Source organism: Sminthopsis crassicaudata, chromosome 1 (genome assembly GCF_048593235.1).
Source record: "Sminthopsis crassicaudata isolate SCR6 chromosome 1, ASM4859323v1, whole genome shotgun sequence".
Lineage (NCBI taxonomy): Eukaryota > Metazoa > Chordata > Mammalia > Dasyuromorphia > Dasyuridae > Sminthopsis > Sminthopsis crassicaudata.
In genome coordinates, this window is record NC_133617.1 from 7755569 (window position 1) to 7782663 (window position 27095).

The 27095-nt window shown below is 46.2% G+C and overlaps 1 protein-coding gene across 6 annotated transcripts; it reads left to right on the top strand.

The window, feature by feature from the left end:
* Positions 1 to 1647: 1647 nt before the first annotated feature.
* Positions 1648 to 26506, top strand: LOC141556806 (uncharacterized). 6 transcript variants are annotated; one of them, XM_074291608.1, is made up of 5 exons: positions 2054 to 2073; positions 2478 to 2542; positions 3496 to 3622; positions 8458 to 8553; positions 23247 to 26506. In XM_074291608.1, the coding sequence occupies exons 2-5, from the start codon at positions 2507 to 2509 to the stop codon at positions 24683 to 24685; spliced, it is 1698 nt and encodes a 565-aa protein (XP_074147709.1). In that variant the 5' UTR covers positions 2054 to 2073; positions 2478 to 2506; the 3' UTR covers positions 24686 to 26506. The 6 variants fall into 6 exon arrangements, with proteins under 6 accessions (XP_074147723.1, XP_074147709.1, XP_074147715.1 ...); XM_074291597.1 differs by lacking the exon at positions 2054 to 2073 and adding an exon at positions 2138 to 2243; XM_074291622.1 differs by lacking the exon at positions 2478 to 2542 and having other exon boundaries at positions 1648 to 2073.
* Positions 26507 to 27095: the final 589 nt, after the last annotated feature.

Below are 27095 nucleotides of genomic sequence, written 5' to 3' on the forward strand. Positions count from 1 at the left end.
TTAAAATGAACAGAGGAGGAAGTTCGAGGAAAAAAGGAAACATCAAGATCTTGCCCAAGAGCAAGAGGATTTAAATGAGGATTAGGGTGTGATGACTCTGATTCTCTTGAAGCTTCAACCCTGCCTAGAGAGCAGATTATTGATGTGCCCACATCAACTCCACGTTCAGGGGTGGAGGAAGGAGGAGGAGGGGAAGAGGCAGAAACACAATTCAAGAACTGCTGAGTCAGACAGTGCTAATCTGTGTTGTGATCCAGGCCCTCCCACTGGCTTGCCTGAGCCTCTGCTGGGCTGCGTGCCCCCTTCACCCCAGTGAGACCGCCGTTTCCTGAAGTCCTTCCAACCTCTCTTGAGCTGGAAAATTGTGCCATTCCAAGTTGTGTCCTTCAGAGTCTGTTCAGAAGTTTGCTTTCCTGTCTTTCTGAAGGAAACTGGGAGCACTCAGGCAACTTCCTGGCTTCTCTGCCATCTGGGCTCTGCCCCTCAAAAAAAGGGCGCCCACACTTCTTGGGGCCGCCAGCCTCCCTGGTCCTGGGGCTGTTGGGAATGATGGACATGTCCTGGAGGACGTGAGGGGGCTGAGACCTTCCTGCCAAGGTGGTCTGGGTTGCCAGGGAGCCCGGGACTCAGGCCCCAGCCCTTCTGAGCCTCTTGAGAGAAGCTCCATGGCCAAAGATGCAAGCCCCGCTCCCACGATGTCCTTTGCCCTCCTCTGTCCTCTCCCAATCCCTACAAATGTGTCGGTTTGCCTTTTATAACGGGGACGCTGAGTGGACCTGCCTCCGAGGCTGGGTGGGGGTGGGGAGGTGTCCCTGTAACACTGATGGGGCCCCAGCCCTGCAGTCTGAAGAACTGAGTTCGAAACTGGCCTCTGACACTTGTTAGCCCTGCCCTGCCATGCCCTGCGGTGCCCTGCCCTTCCCCCTCAGTTTCTTTACCACCAGAGAAGGAAATAGCAGAAGCTCTTGGTTTTACTCAGAAAACCCCAAATTAGGGCGCAGAGCGGCAGAAAGGGCTGATTGGCTTTCGCACAGGGATGTTGCCCCCCCAGCATCTCCCTTAGACTTCTCATGCCCCTCTGGGGGTCCCTGCTGCCGGGGGTCTCCGAGTCCTTGGGGCAGTCTCAGGGCGGGCTCCCCTCGGCAGGGGCAGGAGGCTGGGACGGCCCGCCCTGGCCACTAATGGGGAAGGCAGCTGACCCTTCCCCTTCTTGTACAAATGCTCTCCAAGGAGGGCGGGGCTCCCTCTGGAGGGCGTCCAGTGTGGGAGACTTTTCTGGGCCAGCCTCTGCACAGGGCGCCCACACTGGGCCCCGCCCCCTACTGGGCCCCGCCCCCTACTGGGCCCCGCCCCCTACTGGGCCCCGCCCCCAGGGTCCAGCAGAGGCCATCTTGGGGTGGAGCCCCGCCAGAATCTCCCCCCCCCCATTTTCTTCCTCCGTGCTGAGAGAAGGGGGGGCTCTGGCCCAGAATCTCCCCTGCACCCCCCCACATTGTGGGCCCAGAGCTCCCGGCCATTGCTTTAATGGGGAGGGGGGAGAGGGAAGCAGCCGCGTCCCTCAGGCCCCAAAGTGAGGTCCTGCCACCTGACATCCGGAGCCAGGGCAGGGAGCCACTTCTCAGCGGGGGTGGGGCTGCGGGGGCTCCAGCTGCCCTGGAGGAGCCTGCTGGGGGTGACGGCTGCGTCCCCTCCTCTCTCTGGCGCTGTCTGGTGGGATGAGAGCTGGAGGTGGGCAGTCTAGACGCGTCCTCACTGACAGAGCTATTTTAGACTCGAGTGAGAGTGGCTTCCTGGGCTGCAGGAGAAGGACGCTTGTGCAAGGGTCGGGGGAAGAGGAAGGCAGGCCTTGAATGCCCAGGCCAAGCCGCATCTGCCTCGAAGGGGAGTGAGCTCCCTGTTCGGGGAAGAACCTGGAGAGCCTGGACTGCTTTTGGGGCACGTCCTAGGGGGCCGGCTTGGAGGGCAAGAAGCTTGAGGCTTAAAGGGAAGAGGAGAATGAATGGAAATGGAAGGAGAGGTTGAAGTGCTAGTGTATCCCGCACTGCGCCAACGGACTACATTTCCCAGAAGGCCGTAAGTATCCTGAAAGGAAAAGCCTCCACTTCCCGGATGGTTGTCGCGGCAACGGCGGAGCATAGGTAAAGGGCGAGCCCACGTGACTTCCGCTTCCTGCTCCTTCCCTTACTAGGCCCCCGTCGGACCCCAGTGGCTTCCACAGATTTCCCCGAGTCCGAGGCGTGGTGGTCAGTGCCCGCGGACGGCTCACTCCCCCCGCCTTCCTTCCGCCCCACGTGCCCCTCCCCACTCCCCTTGTGCGCCTCCTTCTACACCTCCGTCTCCCCTCTTCTCCCTTTCCCTTCCTTCCCTGCCCTCTCCCCTCCCCCTTCCCTGGCCCTCCTTCCTGGGAGGGGAGGGAGGGGGGGGTTCTGGCCTGAGGCGGGGCCAGCCCCCTCACGGTTTTCTCCCCCCTCCCCCAGCTCCGCCGGGCCTTCTCGTGGGAGTGACCATGGTGCCGGTGCTCCTGGCGGCCAGGGCTGTGCGGGTGAGTGCTCCGCGGATGGAGGGCCGGCCGGCGGGGTCAGGGAGCGCTCCCCTCTGCGAGCCGGGCTCCCCGTGGCCGCCCCAGCCCCCGCCGCGGAGTCTGTGCCAGAATTTCTCCCGGTGTTCCGCCCCTTTCCACAGCTTCCTGACAACAGGGAGACAAAGTTCATCCGAAAGGAGAAAGGAGCGCTGCGTGGAAAAAGCTGGAAAAGCCCGCGGGGCCGCGCCGGGCCTGGGGGGTGGCGCTGGGGGCGCTTGGTCCAGCTCTGCTCCGGTCGCTCCATGCCCGGGAGTCTCCGCCCCGTGCCCGGTTCTGGCTGGCAGCGCGTGGGGGCCTCTCTCCTCAGGACCTCTGTGGGCCCTAAGCCCGGGTTGGAGTCGCTTCCAGGCATTTCATTTGCCGTTTTGCAGCTCCATCAACAATGCACCGGTGCCCACCTTGCAGTCCCTGCCCGCCCCGTCTCCGCCCCCGGCCTCGCTGCCCCGCCCCGTCTCCGCCCCCGCTGCCCCGCCCCGTCTCCGCCCCCGGCCTCATTGCCCCGCCCCATCCCCGTCCCCGCCCTCTCTGCCCTGGATTCCCGTGCTCTCTGCCGGGCAGTGTGTTTGGGCCCTGTTGGTGATTGGTGGAGGAGCCTTTGCAGAGCTTTTAGGCTCAGCCCTCCTGCGTTGCCCTTTGACCTCTTGAGGGCCGGTAGTGTTATTCCTGGAGAGTTGTTAGTATATATCAGACCCAGGCCGGGCCGGAGCCCCCTTGTGTCCGTGCCCTCGCCTCCGTCTCTGGGGTCGTGCCCTTCCCCCGGGGGGGCAGGGGGAGAGATGGAAGGTCCAGACGCTTCCGGAGGCCGCTGCCCCCCCCCCCCCTCGGTCTCGCTTAGCGGGGCAGGGCGAGGAGCAGGGCGGGCACTGGGCGCACCCCGGCCCCGGAGAAGCCCCCACAGGCCTTTGGTGTTTCAGGAGCCGGTGACCTTCCAGGATGTGGCGGTGGTCTTCACACGGGAGCAGTGGGGGTACCTGGGCCCCGCCCAGAAGGAGCTGTACCGCGACGTGATGCTGGAGAACTACCAGAACCTGCTGTGCCTGGGTGAGGCCGCTGCCCCGGGCCTCGCCCTGCCCCCCTCCCCTGCCCAGCCCCCGTGGGGTCCCTGGCTCCTTCTGTGGGCCAGTCAGTGGTGTCGGTGTGGGGGAGTCTGTTCCTGAGGGGGGGGCCTAAGGCAGGAGCCATGGCCGGGGGCGTCAGCAGGGGCTGCTTTTATCCCAGATGAGCGGGAGCGCTGTGCCCTCACCTGTGCCTCTGGCTTGGGGGAGGGGAGCAGGTCCGGGCTGGGGGGGCACTTTGGCCAGGGAGAGGCTCCAGGGGTATGGGGGGGGAGAGTTTTGTGTGCAGTGAGTGACAGGGCCGGGGATCACCCACACAGAACCGCCCCGCTTCTCAAGCTCCAGTTCTTGCTTTAAAAGCAAAACAGAACAAAACAAAAGACAAGTCGCCATCACAAATAAAGCCCTGGTTCGCAGGGCCGGAGGCCTCTGTCGGGAAGTAGGCAGTCTTCCTCCTCCTCAGTCCTGGGAGAAATGACTGTTAAGCCGCCATTGGGGAAATCCCCCACCTTCCTAAAGGCCCACTTTTAAGTTCAGTGTCTTCCAGGACATTGCTGAGAACGGGAGCGCACTGCCTTTCTGGTTCGGACTGAGCCCTTTTTCCTGCGCAGGCTTGGGTGGGGCAGAGATCCTTGGCCGGGGAGACTTAGGAGCAGAGACCTTGGGTCTCCTGGAGGGCAGGAGCCCGCCTGCCCCGATCGTTTTTGGTCTGAAACCGTGAAAGGACAAGCCTTTTAGGAACAAGTCTGCTGACCGCACTAATCAGGTGGCCCCGTTCACCAGGAACGATGGCTCTGGAGCCTTTTAATTGCCTCGGTTCTCGAGGCTTGCGCCATTCCCCTCATTCCCCGGACTTAGTCCCCGTTCAGAGCGGCTTTCCCGAGCGCTCTCAGCGTCCTGTTCCTCCGACTTTGCAGGATAAGTGGCCTAGTTGAGGTTTGTCTAGTTTAATGGACATTTTGGGTGTAATTCCCAATGGTTTTCCAGAAGGACCAGAGCGATTCCTAGCTCCGGCCTGTTTTCCCGCAGCTGTCGCTTTCCTTATTTTTTCTTCATTTACATGAAGTTGTTTTTTCTAGATTATGAATGAAGTGCAGTGTTTCTTAGCACTAATAACTTGGATTTCTTCCTTGGAAAACTGTCCTTTGGGAAATTCCTGCTTAGGAATTCAGAGCGAGTTCCTTTATAGCTTGGTGGTCAGCCCTTTAGCAGAGAAATTGGCCCAGGTGGGCTTTTCCTAATTAATCATTTCCTGTCTTAGCTGCTTTGGGTTTGCTTAGGCAAAAGCCTTTTAACTCGGTGACATTTATCTCCTCTCTTGTCTTCTCTCCTGGTCCTCTTTGGCGTTGATGCTTGATGCTGGTATTAGGACGAGGGCCTACTTTCCCTGCCAGGTGCTCCGCACCTTCCCCAGTCACCGTTTTTCTGTTTCACTGTCTTTGCCAGTCTGCTGAGTGGGAGGTGGAACCTCACAGTTCTTTTGGATGCATTTGTCTTCTTATTACTGATTTGGGACTGACATTGTCTTCCCTGTCCCCTTGCCCCAAACTTCCTTCTTTTCCCTTACATCGAGGTAAGTGTTTGTTTGTTTGCTTTTCAACAAATTTGTTTTTAATACATGCTGCTTTATGAATCAGGCTGGAAAAGAAAAATCAGAGCAAAAGGAAAAAATCATGGGAGAGGAAAAAAACAACAAAAAATGAGTGTTAATTTACATTCAGTCTCCTTTAGTTTTTTTTTCTGGATGCAGATGACATTTTGTGTCCAAAGTCTGTTGGATTGCTTTGGATCACTGAACCTCTGAGAAGAACCACACATTCTTGCTGTTACTGTGTACGATGTATTCCTGGTTCTGCTTGGTTCACTCAGCTTCCGTTCATGTAAATCTTTGCAGGCCTTTCTCTAATCCACTTGTTCATCAATTTTTACAGAATATTAATCCATTACCTTCATGTACCACAACTTGTTCAGCCATTCCCCAGTTACTGAGCATCCATTCCTTTTCCAATTCTTTGCTGCCACAAACATTTTTGCCATATGGGTCCTTTTCCCTTCTTTATGATTTTCTTGGGATACAGACCCATTAGAGATACTGCTGGGTCAGAGGTATTTTATTAACAGTCTTTCCTATATTTAAAAAATGCTGTCATTCTCCCTGGCCCCTCCTTCTCTCCGTCCCCCTTCTAACAGCCCTCTTCTGTACCCGGTCAGTTAGTGAAACAGCCCTTCCCCCGCCCAGCTGTCCCTCTGGTGTCATTGTCACCCCCACGTAACTTCAGAGTTTTGCTCTTTTGTCCCCACTTCTTCTTGAACCCACGCTTCTCATGCCCTCAATTGTTCCTAGTATTTATTGTGTTGGGCTCAGGAAAGGCGTGTTCGGCATCCCTGGTGTTCTTCGTGCTTCTGAAACCCGCCCACATCTGAGAATGTGGGATCCTTCCCGCTCCGTTGTCAGACCCGAACAGTCTTAACAGCGTGCGACTTTCTGCGGTGCTTTGAGATTCGTGCCGCGCTGGAGATGCGCTCTTTCGCTGGATTTCCACCACCATCCTGCGGGCTGCAGGCGGCTGCTTTTTTTCTGTGCTTTTTTTTTTTACAGATGAGAAGCTGAGACAGGGAGGGTAGATGACTTACCCAAGGACACATATCTGCTAAGTCTGACAGGATTTGAACTTGGGCCTCCCTGACTAGACTAGATGCGCTAACTCCCGTAGCTAACATCCTAAAGGTCTTTTTCAGGTTTTTAACTTTTTTTGTGGGTTTAGCCGAGGCTCAAAAGAGCACCTTGACGTCCCCCAGAATTTTTGTTTGCTGCCTATTTCCCATAGTTTGATCAGGTTTTTCATTAAGTCCATTTGGACACCACAGATTAGTAGATAATGGATTCCTGAGAGCTGGAAAGACCTGAATCCAAACCCTGGCTCTGTTACCTGCAAGTCTGTGGGCTCCCTCACCTGAGTTCTGAAGCACCCGGCCTCCTGGCTTTAGTGTGTTGTCTGCTCTGTTTTACAGTGGATGCATTCCCTTCATGTTCACGGCTGTGATTGTGAGCTGGGTTTTTTCTCTTCTCAGAAGACAGGCACAAAGGGCCTCCCCCCACCCCCCCAGCACAAAGGGCCCCTGCCCCAGCCCACCCTCAGGAGAGGAGACACTCTGCTTCTGAATGTCCCCCAGTAGTCCCAACCTCCTCCCGTCCTCTGCAGGGTCACCATGACCTTGCCTCTGTCCGGACAATTCCTGGATCTCATCTCTAAGTGTCCGGACGGTTCCTGGACCTCGCCCCTCTGCGTCTGGATGATTCCTGGACCTCCTCTCTCCACGTCTGCTTGATTCCCGGACCTCTTCTCTCCACTTCTGGCGATTTCCGCCCTCGCCTCTCTGCTGGGATCGTCTAGAGGCACCGCAGATCTCCGTGTCTTTCCTCCAGAACCTTCTCTTTCTCCTCTTGAATCCCTGTTACTGTCAGGGATATCAGACTCTTCCTCGTCTCTAAGCTTCCCTGCCCAGGTCCTCTCCTTCACCCCTCCTGTCTCGTCACTTCCTCTCTTCACCCAGAGGCTGAGGGCAGGAGTTCTGCCCCCCCTGGGAGTCTGCCTGCCGCAGGGCTTCCAGCCCTTCTTCACTCAGCTGCTGAAGGCACTTTCTTCTGTCTGACAAACTCGGACCCTTTACGCTCCTCGGCGTGGGAGAGCATTGCTCTAATGAAGCTGTGGCCCGAAGGCTGGGGGAGATGTCAGCCTTGCTTGACCCAGCTTCAGCCTGACGCGTGTGACCCACCACGTGGGCCTTTGGTTGTTAAGATTCCCATCCAGCTCTGCAACCCTAAGACCCCCTGGGCCTCACACTTTCTGAAGCCAGTTCAAGTGGGAGCAAAGAAAGGGGAGAAAGCCTGGTCCCCCAGAAACTCTTTGCACTGTTCCTGAAACTCTAGCTGAGTTAAGATCTCTTCTTAAAGAAAGCTTTGATAAATGTGGCAATGGGAGAGATCCCTAGGACTCCTCAGGCCTGTGTGCCCCCCGAACCCCAATTGTCACCTGTCTGCACAGCCCTGACTTCTGGGAGTGAACCCAGGGCTTTTCTTTTCAAAATGCACAGACTTTGTTTTCCTTTAAGACTGGAGCAAGGGAAAGCCAGTTTTTCTTGGGATTTGATGCTAAGATTGTCCTCCTCCTTCCTCTCCTCTTTTTCTTCCCCCTTCTCCCTCTTCCCTCTTTCTCCCCCATTTCTCCCTCCCCTTCCTCCTTTTCTTTCTCCCCTCCCTTTTTATCTTCCTCCTCTTCTCCCTCTTCCCTCTCCTCTCCTCCCTTTCCCCCGACCCCAGCCTTTAGAAGGTCATCTTGAAGGTAGGGGCTGTGATGCAGGTGTTCTTTGTCTGGTGCTGGGGTTGGGGACCGAGTGTTCAGGGCTGCTCTTCCTAGGGCCAGGGCCTGTTCCCCATTGTCTCAGGTTTGTGGGGCTCTGCTTTAATCCCTGGCTTGGCCTCTTTCTCCTGGTGTTTTTGCCGTGGACACTGGCTGGTGGTCCTGGGGATGGTCAGTCCACACACCCTAGAGGCGAGGGGTCCCCTGGCCTGAAGGCCCTGTAGCAGTGGCGGAGGGGCACCCCCCACTGGCCTTCATGAGCCCGAGGTCTCGTTTCCAGCTGCCAAACTCCCACAAACCTTTATTCTTCATTTCTAGGAGCTCTGGACAGGGTTTTCTCCCTAGTTCCTTGAATCTCTGCTTTCCTTGGTCTGGATGTGCCCTTTTTTGGAGGGTTGGGGGCTGCTTGGGACCTTTTAGGCTTCCATGTTACCCCAAGATTCCCCTTTCCTTTGGGCAGGACTGGCCGTGTCCAAGCCTGAAGTGATCTATCAGCTGGAGCGAGGGGAGGCTCCTTGGAGGCCAGAGGAAAAAGGGCTGGGGAGCAGCCGTCTAGGTGAGTGAATGAGTGACCAGCAGGCAGGTGAGTCCTTGGGAACAGTGGGAATCCCCCTTGCTTAGGTCCCCCGTGTCAGTCACTGCATCTCTCCGGACCTGAGGGGGACCACTCCCCATTTCAGAGGTGACACCGGGTTCGGATTCAGCTCTTTCTTGTCAGAACCCTTGCGCATCGTGGCTAAAATGGTGGCTGAGCTCACTGGGGGAGGGGCTGTGAGACAGCCCTTCTGGGAAATCCTCCCCTAGGGAGGATCCATATATTCCCTTTGATCCCATCATGCTGTTGGGTTTGTTTGCTAAGGGGGCGGGGTATGAGAAAACAGGAAGATTTCAGTTGTATGAACTAAGGTTCTATAAAAAGAGAGAGTGAGAAAACCTGCATCCACCCACAGTGTAAATGAAGGCTGAGCCCAGGTTGATGCTTGAAGAGCCCTGACAGACATGGGCACCTTTCAGTAGATGCAAGTTGTGAGCCCGGGGTCACCAGGGCCACACACTGGCCAAAGGGGTTGGGCTGGATCTGCTCCGTTTTCTGACTTTTTTATGAGAGGGTTTGTTGGGTGGGCATATTTGGAAATGACTCGGATGATCAGCAAAAGGCATAAGTCACTTCAATGAATGGGACAGACTGGACACCCCCCCATCAATATCAAGATACACCCAGATGCCCCTAAGAATAAATTAGATGGTTGTTGTAGGATCAAGATAGAGTCTGGATTAAAACCTAGAAGGGCATTGAATACATGTCTAGATTTGATGTTCAAAAGGTGTTTAATACAGCTGAAGAACCATCAACATTTCATTTACCAGTTTTAACAGTTAGAATAGTAGAACAGCTTCCACTGTGGAAACCATTAAAACAGTAGCTAGGAAATAAAATGTTAGTTTAACACGTTCCGTTTGGGTCTTATAACAGGAAATGTGAATGGTCTGAATTCTCCCATTAAGAGAACAAGTAATAGATGGTCAAGAAACATTTCTTATGTTACCTGCTGGGAGAAATCTCTACTACCAAAGGACACAAATACATGTACACACATGTACATATACATGCATGTGTATGTGCACATGTGTATACTTATTTGAATTAAGAGGTTGGTCTAAAGCAGAGGTGTCAAACCCATGGCCCATAACACTCCTGAGTGCAGCCCGAACTGGTTTCAAATGTAATTGGAAAATATTTAACACATTAAAAATACAATAAAATGTAAATAATACTACATTTAAAAACTAAGTCATTGAGCAGACTACAAGGACTTCCCCCATTTCTTTTTTTTTTTCTTTTTTTTTTTCCTTTTTCTGAGCCTGGGGTTAAGTGACTTGCCCAGGGTCACACAGCTAGGAAGTGTTAAGTGTCTGAGACCAGATTTGAACTCGGGTCCTCCTGAATTCAGGGCTGGTGCTCTATCCACTGCGCCACTTAGGCTGCCCCAACTTCCCCCATTTCTACTGGAGTTTGATACCACTGGTCTATACTCTAGTATATCATACTGCTGGAAGTCGTAATATTGTAGGAGTGATAGTATTGCTATTTCAGTGTGGAATTCAAGCTAGAAAATGTTGATTGAGATTATTACAAAATAGTCAAAGGGAAATGAATGATAAACAGTAGTCAACATATAATGTATTCAAAAACTTGACAGACAAATTCAAAGTATCAACAGTGATATGTATTTATATACTATATACACACATATATGTATATACGAATACACGTATATATATATATATATATATATATATATATATATATATATATATATACACATTCACGAAAAAATTTGACTGTTGCTCTCTGCTATCATTTTATGACAGTCATATATTAACAATAAAAAACTCCCAGAACTGTATTGTAGTCTTATCAGATTAGAATTAATTTGTGTATGGAAAAAAACAAGGTGGATAATGCACAGTGTAGAATGCCTATGAGAACCAAATGGCTAAAACTATACCAAAAAAAGGTCCTTTAACAAAATGCAGCAAAGGAGAAATAAGACAAACTCTTTTCAATTGGGAATGAAATTAAATGACCTTGAAATTACATGATTAGAAATTATAAAACTAAATAGCAACTGGAAATGATTTATTAAATGTTTAAGGTTAAATAAAGAAATGAAAACAATAGAATATTTGAAAGAGAATGACAATAACAATGACAATAATCTAAACAGAAATTTATGCAAGTAGCCAAAGCAGTCCTTAGATTTGATATTTCTGACTTCCTGTTTATTAATTGAAGTTTTTTTGTTGTCGTATCACCTAAGTTTTCCCCTCATCCCTTATTTTCCCCCCACTTTCACTCAGAGAGCTATCTCATATAAAATATCTCATATAAAATAGAATCCTCATATAATAAAGATATATTTTTTTAACAGAAAAAAAGATGAGTGCCAATTTAAAAGAGAAAGACCTGTTAGCTTGCTTAACATTGGAAATGAAGAGGCCAGGATACTTGAAGGTAAAATTTTCATAGGTAAACTATTTGATTAAAATTATCTAGAAATTACCCTGAACTCAACCAAAAATATTTACTGGAGACAATTTAGGTAACCAACCTACCAAACAAAGGTTCCATAGGTGTTGCAGCCAACATACAAAGTTAACTTTCCCAAATAGCCTGTATTGATTTTGCAATGATTATTAGGGAAATGCCATTTTTGTAAGTAGATAGATGACCAAGATAGAAAGCTGTCATCATTAGTAAAGTAGAGGAATAAAGAAGGAGTAACCTCTTAGATCTATGGAGAGGGGAAGAGTTAGTTCATTGTCTAACAAGTGATGGAGTGTTTCAGGAAAGACAACAAAAAAAATTTTGGTTATGTAAAATGTAAAAGTTTTCACATGAATAAATCTAATTAAAATTAGAAAAATGGTAACAAAAAAAGGTGTAACTTCCATTTTTGTGTGATGTCAAACATATATGATTGGAATTTATAAAACCAAGAGCCATTCTCTAATTAATAAATGGTCAAAGACTGAATAGGAATGTTCTAAATTACTAATAATCAGAAAAATGGAAATTTAAGCAACCTGGAGGTTCGACTTCGCATCAGTCAGACTGGTAAAGGTGACAAAATGCTGGCTATTAGAGGAACTGTGGGAAAACATTCTACTGTGCACTTGATGGAGTTATGGCTTGATCTAGCTATTCTGGAAAGTAATTTTGCCCCCTAAATGACTAAACATTGAACTAGGGATGCTATCATTAGATTGTGAGCTCCTTGAGGGCAGGGAGTATTTTTTCCCTCTTTTTGTATCTCCAATGCATAGTAGAGTGCCTGGCTATCTTGACTACTAAGCCTATATTAAGAGAGGTCAAAGCAAAGGAAAAGAATCTATGTGTATATAAATATTTACACCTGCTCCTGAGTGGTAGCCAAAAATTAGAAGCTTGGGGAGTAACCCCTATTAGGAAAAGGCTAAGTAGTCTATAAATGTAGTGAAATATTATAAGGAATGACACAATGTACAGTTTCAGAAGAAACATTTGTCACTCTGAACAATTGCAGAGGGAAGTGAACAGAACCAGGAGAACAAGTTATACTTTGACAACATTGTAGAGAAAGACCATTTTGAAGGACTTGAAACTCTGGGCAGAGCAGTTAATAAGCCATGGTCCTGAGAATGGAAGAAGAGCTTGCATTTCCTTGCTCCATTCAGATGGAGCCCAGTCTTCATCCTTACTCTGTATTCCTGGTCTTAGTTAGGCTTTCATCTGTCTCTTAAAGCAGACTGTCAGCCTGGGCTGCCTTCTGAGTCCCCCTCTACATGGAAAGAGCAGGCCGAGTCAGCCCTTGATTCCTCTCATCATTCTGAGCAGGAAGAAGACCATCAGAGGCCACCCCAGAAGTCTCTTCCCTGCCTCAGGCTCTCCCCAGCGGATGCTCCCTCCACCTCCTACATCTCCGGGTTCTCTGAGCTGCCTCCATAATAGGGCAGCAGTGAGGTGCGCCAAGACGACCGGGACGATGGAGCTCCACAGACTTGCTGGTTTTTCTGCTTCTGCCATCGTTATGAGCCCCGAGGTTCACATTTAATGCAATAACCGTCTTCTGTTCCTCCGAAGTTGTGTTGTGGACAGTGGAAAGTTTCCCATAAACCCCATGCGATCTGGCCACAAGAGCCCCTCCTTTCCCATCCCCTTTGCAGGTTTTGCAGTAGTTATTTCAGGAGGAGCACTGCAGTGCACAGCAGGTGGGTACAGGTGATGTTTCCATTTTCTTTATTTCTTTCAGATGGGGAGGAGTCGCCCCCAGAGCTGAGCATGTCTGTGGAGCAGAGGCCGGGTCAGGACAGCCTCGGGAGGCTGGGGCTCTGTGTCTTCAGCTGGAAGGAAGCTTGGGCACGTGGTGCCAGATTAGGGAGGCAGCAGAGCCCTGAGGAGGGAAATCCTTGGCAGGTAGTGAGGGGCCCCGGGAGCCACAATTGTGGCCAGAGTTCTGGGGCAGAGCCCAAGCTCTCCTCACGACAGAGAGTGACCCTGGAAAAGTGTCTCCGTCAGTGTGATACAGAGTGGAAAAGAATCTGCTCAGAGGAACTTTTTTCTCAGCGTGATGGTTATGGGGATCCCTTTGATTCCAATCCAGATTTTGTTAAATATCATAGATTATGTAGTGGACAACAACCTCATGAGAATAATGAATGTGGGAAGGCCATCAAACTCAACCCATCTATTCGTTTAAATCATGCAATTGACACTGAAGGGAAAACCACTAAATATGATTTATTTGGGAAGATTTCCCCCTTGAATATATGATCAATCAGACACCAGAGTTTTCACATTGGAGAAAAACTTTATGAACAAAATGAATGTGGGAAGCCATTAGCCCAAAGTTCATCTCTAAGTTCCTACCAGAAAATTCATGCTGGAGAAAAACCTAATGAATGTGCTGAGTGTGGAAAGGCTTTTGGCTACAAAACCAAGTTTACTTTCCACCAGAGAACCCATTCTGGTGAAAAGCCTTATGAATGTCATGTCTGTGGGAAGGCCTTCTGTGTAAGGACAGACCTCACCCAGCATCAGCGGATTCACACTGGCGAGAAGCCCTACGGGTGTAGTGGATGCGGGAAGGCCTTTAGTGGCCGAGGGCAGTTCACCCGACATGAGGCGGTCCACACCGGAGAGAAGCCTTATGAGTGCGCTGAGTGCGGGAGGGCCTTCGGAGGCAGAGGCCATCTGACTCGCCATCAGAGGATTCATGCTGGAGAGAAGCCTTACAAATACGCTGAGTGTGGGAGGGCCTTCAGCCGCAAAGGACATCTAATTGGACACCATCGGATTCACACTGGAGAGAAACCATATGGATGTATGATTGTGGGAAGGCCTTCCGACTAAAAGACCATCTCATTCAGCATCAGAGAAGTCACACTGGAGAGGAGCTTCATGCATGTAAAAAATGTGGGAAGACTTTCTATGAGGACAGATCTTCTCTGCCATCAGAGAATTCCTACCGGAGAGAAACTGTACGAATGCGGAGAATGTGGGAAGACTTTTTATATGAACAGAGACCTTAACAGACACCAGAGAATCCACCTTGGAGGAAAACCTTATGAATGCAAGGACTGTGGGAAGGCTTTCCATCTGAAGCACCATCTGAGTCAGCATCAAAGAACTCATACTGGAGAGAAACCTTATATATGTAGTGAGTGTGGGAAGGCCTTTGGTCATAGTACCCATCTCACCACCCATCAGAGAATCCATACTGGAGAGAAACCTTATATATGTAGTGAGTGTGGGAAGGCCTTTGGCCACAGGACACAGCTTACTGTCCATCAGAGAATCCATACTGGAGAGAAACCTTATATATGTAGTGAGTGTGGGAAGGCCTTTGGTCATAGTACCCATCTCACCACCCATCAGAGAATCCATACTGGAGAGAAACCTTATATATGTAGTGAGTGCGGGAAGGCTTTTGGTCATAGTACCCATCTCACCACCCATCAGAGAATCCATACTGGAGAGAAACCTTATATATGTAGTGAGTGTGGGAAGGCCTTTGGTCATAGTACCCATCTCACCACCCATCAGAGAATCCATACTGGAGAGAAACCTTATATATGTAGTGAGTGCGGGAAGGCCTTTGGCCACAGGACACAGCTTACTGTCCATCAGAGAATCCATACCGGAGAGAAGCCCTGCGAGTGTAAAGAATGTGGAAAGTTCTTCCATCTTAGTAAAGAGTGCACAAGACATCAGAAAATTCATACTGGAGAGAAATCTTATACTGTAATCAGGGTGAGAAGACCTTCAGTTCAAGAAGACAGCCTACTGAACATCACAAGGTCATGTTGGAGAGAAAACTTATGAATGCAATCAGTATGAGAAGGCCTTTGGTTCAAGAGGACAGTGAGAATGAGAATGTTCATATTGGAGAGAAATTTAAGAATGTGGAAGGGCTTTCAACCAGAGAAGACACTTTAATCTCAGAGGAGATTGACTGGAGCGAAGTGTTATGGTTGTTAGAAATATGAGAAGACTTTGTTTGAACAGCATACCTGACACTATAGAATCCATCTTGGTGGGAAACCTTTTAAAATACCATCAATTTGGGAAACTTTCTTTTTGAATTCATTTATCCAGCATGAAAGAATTCATAAAGGAGAGACTAATGACTAAATGGGATTATGGGAAGATGAATTTTATCAGAAATCAAAACATTCCTATGGGAGAAAAACTTCATGAATGAATATAGGAAAGAATTCTATCCTAAAGATCACTGTCAATATGAAGAAATTCGGGGCAGCTAGGTGGCACAGTGGATAGAGCACCAGCCCTGAATTCAGGAGGACTCGAGTTCAAATGTGGTCTCAGACACTTAACCCTTCCTAGATGTGTGACCCTGGACAAGTCACTTAACCCCAGTCTGGGGGAGGGGCAGAAATATGAAGAAATTTGAACTAGAATAAAGCTCTATTCATTACTGAATTGGCAAGATTTTTGGCTTCAAAAGACAGGCTACTGAACATCAAAGAATTTATACCAAAGAGAAACCTTATAAAAATCTATGTGGGAGAATTCCCTTCTGAACACAGAATTGATTCCACATCAGAGAATTCTTATTAGGAAGAAATGATATAAATGTGATGGCCTTGGAAAGGTTTCTCACTTCAGGGATACTTGAGTATCAGAGGAGTTCTATTGGAGAGGAGCCTTTCTAAGTAGAAAGGGAAAGGCTTTCCTCTGAGCAGTGAACTCATACTAGAAGAAACATGAATATGATGACTGTGGAATACCTATGTGGCCACTGCTCAGTCTAAACTTGAGAATTTGTACTGGAGAGAAAACTTAAAGTAATGTAGGAAGACACATGCATCATCAAGGAAAAAAATAACTACTAGAGAGAAACCACAGTGAAAAGGCATCCTGCTCGACAGCTTGCCCAAAAGCACAGATGCCATAGTGGACAAACACCTGGACAAGGATGGCAGAAGACTTCTTACCATAGTACAGAACTTTCTTAGCCTACAGTATTAAGTGAGAAGAATTTCTGTTTGAATGAATCCTTCATCCCTCATGAGGCAATTTATTCTTGATCAAAAATGATTATCTAATAGTCTGGAGGCATTCCTCCAGCCCAGTTCTTCATCCTTCCTTGCATCATGGGTCTCTTGGGTTGACATGTACACCTGTTGGCTTTATGACTTAAAAAACTTTAAGAAAGCTTAAGAACACTTAATGAATAAGATAAAATTCATAGGGTTATAAGGGAAACCAATTATATTGAAATATTATGAAAAAAATGTTTTTTGAAGCTCCTTGGTCCCAGATTTAAAACAATTGCTCTAGAAGGCAGGACTAGATTGGGGAGATTTTTATGTCACTTTTGATGGTTCTATTTTTATTTCTCTACAGTAGCACCTACAATTTCTCATGCCATAAAATAATATTCCATTACATTTGGTGCCACTGTTTGGCCATTCCTCTAGTCAATTTACACTGACTCAATTTCCACTTTTTTTTTACTATGATGAAAGTGTTCTTGTTAATATTTTTATGTCCTTGATTAGGAAGAGATGATATCACGAGTTAGGTCATGTTTAATTCTGGACTTAATTCCCATTTGCCTACTTTCTAAGAAGTGTTTGTATAAATATACATGTAGAAATACACACATGAGCACATATACTGATGGCCAAGCCTATCCACCTAATTTACCCTCTAGACAAATGGTGTTCTTCATCAGCATAGTTTTTCACTTGGAATGGTCATACCGCAGTGATGTAGATCTTAGTTTCTCTCTTCAAGGTTAAGGGACTAGATCTAATACAGTAGCTTCTTGTACAGGAATTCCTGGTGGGCTTCAGCCTCTTCTGAAAGGAATCTCTTTATCTTGGACTCAGTGCTGGATCTCCTTCTTGACAGTTGTACAGATAAATGCCTTTGTGGAGGATTTGTCTTTCTCTTTTGTGTTTAATGGAAGACAAATAGTTGGAAGAGAATTTTTAAGTCAGCATTTTGTTGAGACTCACTGCTTCTGAGTGTTAGAAGGCATTCCCAAATTACTTTGCTCTGGTCAGACCACATCATAAGTGCCAGGAGAGAAAATGGTAGGAAAAATAACTTTGAAAGACCCAAAAATTGGTCAGGGAAATGACCAGTCAACTTCCGAAAATTGATAATGAAGCAGTGGCTTCACTTTTTGGCACAGAAGGAATGTGTGGGGTGAGATATTTGTTGCTTTGTTGTTAGGTAGAGCCAATGTGTGAACTTGTTTTAATTATTTTTATTATAAAGGAGGACTTTTATTTTTTGTGAGGTGTGCCTTGTATGTTTCAGTTAGCATACACTTCTAAAAACAAGCTATTCATACTAGAGATTTACATAAACAATCTTCACGTTCCTCTTATTTTGGAGTGTTCGTGTTGTATTGATATCAGTCACAATAAAAATAGAAATGAGAGAATCATATTGTAATATGTAGCAGGAGCCAACCTGTGGATTGAGTAACATTGATTTATAGAATGATCATCTAAGAAAGGAGAAATTTCTGGTGAGAAAACCATTTACTTCAGGGAGAGTTGAGAAATGACATTGAACAAGGATTTGGAGAGGAGATAGGTTCTTAGTTATCAAATAGCCATCTTGTAGCTCCAAGTAATTGATTCAGTTTTTAAAATATACATATATGTGAATATTTTTTTTTACCTTTGGGGGGAGCAACCTTGAAGATGTGTCTGGTGAGAAGGGCCCAATATCTGCCATTTCTCCAAAACTGCAGATTTAGGATTAAAGAACAATGAGTTTGGCTGATTCCTCCTTCGCCGCCCCTCCATCAGCAATAGGAGGCACTTCAAGTGTCAGCTTGTTTGAGGTCCTTGATGGAGAAGCCTTTTTTTCTTCCTGGGTCTGACTGTCATTTGGGGTTCTTTTGGCAAAGTACTGGAATGGCTTGCTGTTCCTTTTTCAATCCATTGGGACAGATGAGGAAACTGAGGCCGACAGAGATAAATGATTTGCCCAAGATCACCAAGCTGACACGTGTCTGAGGCCAGATTTGAACTGGGGAAGACGAGTCTTCCTGGCTCCACACCTGGCATTCTGTTCCCTGCACCACTTGGCTGAATGAAAAGAAGAAAAAGCAAAACCCTGAATACTGTAGTTCAGAAAGTCATGAGAGACAAGCCATTGGAATCATCACAACTGGACAGAATAATGGCCTGGCCTCAGCACTTCCCAGCAAGGCCGCCATCTCTTCCCTTGCTGCCTGGGATTCCAGGAGACCCTGGCTTCTGCTGGGTGAGCCTTTGCCTCGTTTGGCTAGGTCTCCAGAACAGGGGACTGGATGCCTCACATCTGCTCATCCTCAGCCATCCTACCATCTGCTAACCAGAGCCAACCCCCATCCAGGCCCCAAGCTGCATTTCTGTGTCACCTCTGAGTGACGTAAATCCTCAGTAGCTTTTTTCCTTCCTTTTTCTGACTGTTCCCTCCCTTTCTCTTTCTCTCTGCCCTCCTTCCCCTTCCATTCCTTTCTGCTGATCTGCCCAGTGTGTGTATAGGAACTTTCCTGAAAGGAATACGGAAAGCCTCAGTATCCCCGATGGAATGCCCGCTTTTCTCTATATTTTACTAAGATTATGCCCCTAGATATCCTTGCCTTGTATGGTTTGGTTCCTCCTTTTCCTTCCTTTGTCCCCTTTTTTAGTCTCTACTCATTTTTTGTCTGGATATGGTCTCTCTAGGTTTCAGGGCTCTCTTAGTTGCTGAATCAATTGGTCTTTTCTCAAACCTCATCCTTCAGTTCTTTGCAGTCTTTGACACTGTCATTGTCTCTCTCCTGATTTAGTTTTCATGACACTGCTTTCTCTTAATTCTCCTGTCTGGCTGCTTTTTCCTTCTCAGTGACTTTTGTTGATTGCATGTCATATCCACAGATATTAGTGAACATTTGTTAAATAACTATTATATTCCAGGCATTGCACGCACTTTTGGAACTATAAAGCAAGGCAAGACTCAAGGAGCACACTCAAGGAGTGTGATATAACAGAGACAAAGAGATAAATTGGAGATAATCAGAAAGCAGCAGAATTAAGGAACCTAGAAGGGAAGTGTGATTTTAATTGGGACTTGAAGTCCCAATCAGGAGATGAGAATTTCTTGTTAAAAGAACATTGAGAAGCTTAGCTTGAAGACCTTATGGAGGGGAAATATAAAATGCTTCTCCTACGCTTTGAAGAGCTTTCAGTGCTAAATAGAGGACTTTGTATATGATTTTAGGGATGACAAGAATTTATTTCCTTTGTTTCTTGTTTTTGGCAAGACAGTTGGGGGTAAGTGATTGGCCCAGGGTCACGCAGCTAATAAGTATTGCGTGTCTGAAGCTGGATTTGAATTCAGGTCCTGCTGACTCCTCTATGCCATTTAGCTGCTAGGGATGGTAGGAGTTTCTTGAGTGGGGTGTGTGTAACATGATCAGAGCTCTGTGCTTTAGGAAAGCCACCTCGGTGGCTAGAGAATGGACTGGGGACTGAGTCAGACAAACCCACCTGAAGACATGAGGTGAGGAGAAAGGGGCAGAGATTGACAGGACTTGGCAAGAGAAGGAGCAATCAGATAAGGGGATACCCAGATAAAAAAGTTTGAAGAAGTGAATGATGGTGTCAAAGGCTGCCAAAAGGCCAGAAAGGAAGAGGACTGAGAAAAGGACATTAAATTTGGGGGAAAAGGTGTAACTTTGGCAATTAGAAGCTAAATTATAGAGACGAGATTGAGGCGAGAGGAAGAAGCTTCTGGTAAAGAGCTTCTAAAATTAGCCATGAAAGGGAGGAGAGATACGGGCTGATAGTGGGGATAGATCACAAGATGGTTTTAGTGGATGAGGAAGATGATGGGTCTTTCTGGAGGCAGGGAAAGGTGGGGATGATAGCGGAGACCAGTTGATGGAAGAGATAGGATGCAATGTAAAGAAATTTTGTCTTAATCAGGAGAAGAATCACCTTTTTCAGTGAGATGGATGAGAAGAATGAGTGTAAACAACCTCTCAGCTTCGAGGATCGGGGGTAGCTGGGGTAGCTGGGGCCAAGGGAAGTTTGAGAAAATAAAGACAGGGGCAGCTAGGTGGCGCAGTGGGTAGAGCACCAACCTTGAATTCAGGAGGACCCGAGTTCAAATCTGATCTCAGACACTTAATACTTCCTAGCTGTGTGACCCTGGGCAAGTCACTTAACCCCAGCCTCAAAAAAAAGAAGAGAAAATAAGGACAGGTTTAAAAGTTGTGGTGAATGAGAGAGTGAGTTCATTAGGGATGTGTAAAAATAAAAATTGCTTCTTCAATAACAGCCCCATTGAGGTGACAAAACACAGAATTCAGGTGGACCGAGTCAGCATGGTTTTGTGATTTTCTCAAGATTCTGTCTTGGTCAATCTAATCTTTTCCTTCTCTACTCTCACTTGGAAGAATCTCATCAGCTATGGGGGTTTCCTCCATCATCATCATCATCATCATCATCATCATCATCTCTTTTCAGATGACTCAGATTAGGTATTTAGCCCTGATTTCTTTCCTGAGCTTCAAGCCTTACAGAGCTACAGTTTTAAAATGCTCATTAATTGATAAATTGAAATATGGAATTTTTTGTTGCCTTTGAATTCCTTATCCATTTATTCCTGTGACTTTTATTGTTGAGTTTTCAGGTTTTGGCAGGCATCCCTTTGTGTTTTGATCTGTAATAGTCTTTTGATCATTTCCAAGTCATGTCATTTTTTCAAAGGGATGGATGAAATCAGTAGTTTCTCCAGTTATTTTGGTCTTCCTTTATTTCTGTTATCCCTCTCTGATAGTTGAAGTTCTTCTATACTCCATTGGGAGAAATGAGGAAGCATGGTGAATTTGGGGGCCTGTCTGGCTCTACCTCTAATCCTCACAATGCTGTGGTCTGTTTAGGTACTCAGTGCTCCTTTGAGAATGTCAAGCTCCTTGATCTAGAGCTTTCAAACCGCTCACCTTTCCATTTCTTGAAAATCCCCTTTCCCATTGTGACCATCTTTTTGGCTGTCTCTGTAACATGTCCTCAATAATTCAGCATTTCCAGTTGCCAGATCTCTCAAGTCTCATGATTGTACTTTATTTGGGTCTGGAGAGGTGAGTTCAGCATCACTAGCCAAGTACTGTGTCCTTCCATCTCACTTCAGCTAATTTCATCTTCTCCTGAAATGTTTTCTCTCCTGCCAAAACAATGCAACTCCAGGAACACAAACAATTGGAGAAATTCTTCCTTATTTGATAAGAAAATAGCCAATATTTTGACTAAGAAGAGAAACAGACTAGCATCTTATTAGTAAATTTCAGATGACTCTTGTACCTAAGTAATATTTTTAGTGGAAAAAGAATTGTCATTGGGTGGAATGATGCCCCTTTAATATCTATGGTTAGGGAAGGAATTCACAACCAAATAAAAACAAAACAAAAACTTAATCACATAAAATTTTAAAACTTAGGCCAGAAAAAACCAACATAAAGAGGATAACAGGAAACTGGTGGGGAAAAAATAAAAAACAAACATAGATTCCAAAAAACAGACAGTGCTATTCAAAATCACAGGGGGAAGACACCCAAAATTTTGTCAGTGGCAAAAAAATAGGTATAATAATGGTAGCATAGCTTTGCTCAAGTTAAATAGTTAAAAATTCCTAAATATAATAAAAGCTGCTGGTATCTGAGTCTCAGGCTGCTATTCAGGAATCCATGCTGGTAAAGTCAACTGTTACTGAAGGGGTGGCTCCAATGGGCTGCAGCTTGGGTATGAGAGTGGTGGGCCTTGTCCATGGCAGCATTTGGGAGGTAACTGGAGCTCTACCCACAGCTCCTCCTAATCCAGAGGATAAAGATGATTATGGCACTTGGTCTTTTAAAAGACCTGAAATTTGGGAAAGTGAGTGTCAGAAGTATTATAACTTGTGAGCTAGTATAAAGTGGTGTGAAGACCAAGTTAGCACCCTGGATACCTTAGAGTTAGCTAGAGTCAGGATAAGCAAAAGTCCTTGGTCTTTATCGGTGGAATGGATGGCACAGGACCTCCACAACCTCTCCTCTTCATCTCCTGCCCAAAAGTGACTCTGGCTAGTCTTACTCCACCCTCTAGTCCCTCTACAATTTTCTGTATACACCAAAGGATTGGGATAGTGGGAAGGGTCATTTTCCAAGCATATTCTAATAGAGTATTGTCCAATCGGTAATTAGTCTTAAGTGCTCAGTTGTCCGCCTCAGTGCAACAGCTCAAGAGTTGAAGCTCTTTACAAAGTGGTGCTATTTTCTGCATTCTTGCTGTATATTGCGGAGAAAATCTTGGATAAACAAATTGAAATTTGAGTAAAACTCTCAAGATTGTTCAATTTGTATATCAGTCACGTTAGAAGAAATATGAATTTTCCAAACAGATGTTATAGTGGAACGAATGATGCTCATTAGTTTCTGAATCTTTTAATTAACACCGGTGATGTGCCAGGCAAAGTTCTAGGACACACAGTGAAACAATCTCTGCTCCCAAAGGGTCTGTATTGGAGGGAATATGCACATAGCTAAGTGGGTGCATTGTAACTAGATGGGGCAGGACAATGAATCCTTCCCCCTCAAGGCAGGCATCTTTTCCTAGTTCTCCCTAAGCAAAGGTCACGGAATCTTTGCATATTTCCAGGTCCCATGAGCTGATTCCATAGTAGGGCAGCAGTGAGATGTGGCAGGAAGACCAGAAAGATGGAGGTTAGGAGACTTTCTAGGATTTCATTCTGCCTCCCTTACTAATTAGTCATGTGACCTTGAGCAAATCATTAATTTATTCTGAACCAGAGGATCAAATTAGATACTTTAATAACTGACTTCCTTAGGTCTCCAAAACTAATGTGAGGATCAGTGTAGAGGCATTCAGAAATCTGATTATATAAACTAGATGTCATTAATTCTATCCTTTAAATTGTGGCAATAATTGTTTGTGATGAAATAAGTATCTCTTGAATTGTCTCCTTTGTTCCTCCTAACTATCTTGGGAGGCAGGCACTACTATAATCCCTGTTTTACATATGAAGAAACTGAGGAAGAGAGCAGCTAAATGACTTGCCTAGAGTCATCTGATTTATAAGTATTTGGGGCTGTATTTAAGTTCAGTTTTTCCTGATTGTATGTCAGAAAGATACAAAATAGGATTGAGTGCTTAGCACAAGTTGCAGGTGATATTTCCATTTTCTTTATTTTTCAGATGGGGAATCTAGGTCTGAAGCCAAGGACTTCCCTCCAGAGATGGTTATTTTTATGGAGCCTTCACTCCAGCATAGACTAAAGCAGAGCAATGAAAAAAAGAATTCCCAGGAAGTAAAAATGACTCAGATGAAAACGCCAACTAAAGTGAGAGGCTATGATTGTGGCCAAAGCATCAGGCTAGAACTAATGCTTTTCTCAAAACAGAGAATATCTATAGAAGAGAGTCTTTACAAATGTGATGCACGTGCATCTTCAGACCCAAGTATATGTCAAAGAATATCCTCAAAGGAGATCATTTCTAAGTGTAATGAATGTGAGGAAGCCTTCATTTCTAAACCAGATTTCATTGAATATCACAGACTATATGCTGGGAAGCAGCCTAATGATTATAACAATTGTGAGACAGCTGTAGACTTCAGCCAATTCATTCATTCCTTGGAGACAAATGATTTTGAAGAGAAAAGCATTAACTGTAATGAATTGGGGGAAATTTCTACCCAGGATATCCAACTGATGGAGCATCAGAGAATTCATGCAGGGTTGCAGCCCTATGAGTACAGTGAATGTGTGCTGCCTCTCGGTCACAACTTTTCAGTGACTTCCCTCGAAAGTGGCTACACTGACCAGAAACCTTTGGTCTGCCGTGCCTGCGGGGATGTCTTCCTCTGGAGCATCCAGCTCGCCGGCCATCAGAGCGCTCCCGCCGGCGAGAAGCCTTACGAGTGCCGGGAGTGTGAGAAGGCCTTCTGCCTGAGAGAGTCCCTGACGAGACGCCCGAGGATGCATACCGGGGAGAAGCCCTATGGGTGCAGCGAGTGTGGGAAAGCCTTTCGGCGCAGAGGACAGCTCACCAGACACCAGAGAATCCACACAGGCGAGAAGCCTCACGAATGCGGGGAGTGTGGGAAGGCCTTCTACCAGAAGGACCAGTTTACTCAGCACCAGAGAATCCACACTGGGGAGAAGCCCTATGGATGCAAGGAGTGCGGCAAGGTCTTCCGGGTGAGGACCCAGCTCACTCAGCACCTTCGCATCCACACCGGGGAGAAGCCCCACAAGTGCAATGAGTGCGGGAAGGCCTTCAGGCAGAGGGGTCATCTCACTGTGCATCACAGGATTCACACCGGGGAGAAGCCCTACGAGTGCAGTGAGTGTGGGAAGGCCTTCCGCCTGAGCACGGAGCTCACCCGTCATCAGAGAATCCACACCGGGGAGAAGCCTTATGCGTGCAACGATTGCGGGAAGGCCTTCCGCCTGAGCACGGAGCTCACCCGTCACCAGAGGGTCCACACTGGGGAGAAGCCCTATGGCTGCAACCGGTGTGGGAAGGTCTTCCGCCAGAGCACCCACCTTACTCAGCATCAGCGCATTCATACCGGAGTGAAGTCTCATAATGTACTTTATGCAGCAAAGCCCAGCGTCTTCCTCCTAGAGTGAAGTCTCATAATGTACTTTATGCAGCAAAGCCCAGCGTCTTCCTCCTAGAGTGAAGTCTCATAATGTACTTTATGCAGCAAAGCCCATTTTCTGAGCACACAGCTTACCAAACACTGGAGAATTCCATAGAGGAACCTTTTAAGTATAATGTGGAAAGATGGATGGTGGTGGAACACAATATCACACCTTCCCTAATACGTTCTCTTCCCCCCCCCCCCTCCCATCTCATGCATGTTTTCTCTTAAAACTTAGGACATTTCGCATATGTTGGAAACTAAGAATTTTGACTACTGGTGTCACTTCTGAGCCCATGGCAAAGCAGCCATGAGGACCTGGAAGGGAGTAGTCTTTTTAAAATGATATATTTTTTAACATTCATGTTAAAATTTTTGCATTCCAAATTCTCTTTCTCCCTCCAGTCCCTTCTCTATCCATTGAGAAGGCAAGCAATATGATATTCATTATACATGTGAAGTCATACAAAATATTTTCATTTTAGGCATGTTGTAAAAACAACAAAATCCCAAGAAAAATAAAGTGGGGAAAAACAAAAACCCTGTCTCAATCTGTACTCAAGAGTTTATCAGTTTTCTGGAGGTATGGAGCATTTTTCTTTATGAGTCCCCTGAAATTATTTTGGACCTTGATCAGAGTAGCCAAGCATTTTTCAGTTGTTCATTGCTATTACTGTGTACACTGTTCTGCTGGTTCTGCTCACTTCAATTTGCATCAGTTAATATAAGTTCTAGGTTTTTCCTGAAACCATCCTTTTCATCATTTATTATAGCAAAGCAGCATTCCATTGTGATATTTTAAAAGTTGAGAGACAGAGTTTCTCCTAATTTGTCGTTTTGTTAGTGATGCTGGCATGTCATTAGGAAGACAGATGGTCATTTGGCCATCTTGGGCCAAAGAAGAATTATTGCCGTGTGCTCCACAGTTGGTATAATCTTAAGAGTGGATGTTCCTGAGGATGGTAATTAACTCTGATTGGCTAACACTAGAGAATATATATGAGAAGTGTGACTCTTCTAACGAGGGAGGAGGGGATGAGACTTTGATCATACCATTTGCCTCAGGGAAATCTAGACAAAGGATCTATATTCCCCTACCCAAGCCTGAGTAAAACACATGGGCTGAAGTTTCACAGATTAAATTCCTTATAAAGTTAGGTGAGGTGTAAGATTGAGAATGTTAATCCTTATCTACCATCACTCAATCCTGTACTTCAGAGACTAAGCTTTGAAATGAGGATTTTAGAAAAAAGGGGAAGACTAGGGGATCTCCCCAATAACCACATTGGTAATTGCTTTATCTGTTTCTATAGCACACCTTGCTCAGCCATTCCCCAATTAATGGGCATATTCTCAATTTCCAATTCTTTGTCACTACTATACATACTTTTACTCACATGGGGCCTTTTCCTTTGATCTCTTGGGATAAATTTAGTAATGATATTCCTGGGTCAAGGGATATGCTCAGTTTGGTAGCTTTTGGGGTATAGTTCCAAATTGTTCCTAGAATGACTGGATCAGTTTACAACTGTGCATCAGTATCCCAATTTTCCCAAAGCCCCTTCAGCATTCATTTTTTCTTTTTCTGTCATGTTAGCCAATATAATAGTTGTGTGGTGGTACTCAAGAATTGTTTTTTTTGTTGTTTTTTAACATGCATTTCTCTATTAATTTGTGGGGATATCTTTTGATGGCTTAACTAGTGGACCATGATGGGCCTCATGTCAAGGACCCCTTTGTTACTCTCATGAAGATTATAGGCCGCTTCGCAGAATAGTTTTTAGATGAATAAAACACAAAATCACAAGCCTTAGTTTCAGTTCAGTTCAACAATTCCGAATCCAGCCAGGAGTTAAAGTCCTTTGCTGTCTTCTCCTCTGGGGTTCTCAGTCCTTGTTCCTATGTGCCACACTGCACATACACCAGTCATTATATCACGAGGAAACCATTATTTGTTATAGGATTAAATCAATCACACTGAACCATGCCAAACCAGATAACCATTGACTCTCATCCATTCCACTGACTTAGTACCTTCTAAGAATCCTTTGCTTCAAGTTCAGAGTTCTGGCCCACAACAGCAGCCAGTCCAGAGTAAGACATCAAAGCTGTCTAATATAAAAATGCTCTTGCTATTGATAAGAGCAGTGCAGATTAAAACAGCTCTGAGCTACCACCTCATACCTATCAGAAGTGGCCTGAGCTGGAAGGGATGAGTTAAGAAACCCTAAGTGTTTTTCCTCTAAGTTGTTTTCCATACCTTCCCCCTCCGCATTTCAGTTTTTCAGACTTTTAATGATAAGTTTTTTTGTTGCCTCACGAAATTATTCTTCTATTAGTTCGTTTTTAGCAAGTTTCTTGGGCAAGAGGTTTTATGCTCCCATGTCAAGGGGTTA

Coding starts and splice junctions, on each gene's coding strand:
- LOC141556806 (XM_074291608.1), top strand. CDS start 2,507: ATGGTGCCGGTGCTCCTGGCGGCCAGGGCTGTGCGG. Junction 2,543..3,495: donor TGGCGGCCAGGGCTGTGCGG/GTGAGTGCTCCG, acceptor TTGGTGTTTCAG/GAGCCGGTGACCTTCCAGGA. Junction 8,554..23,246: donor GCTGGGGAGCAGCCGTCTAG/GTGAGTGAATGA, acceptor TTTATTTTTCAG/ATGGGGAATCTAGGTCTGAA.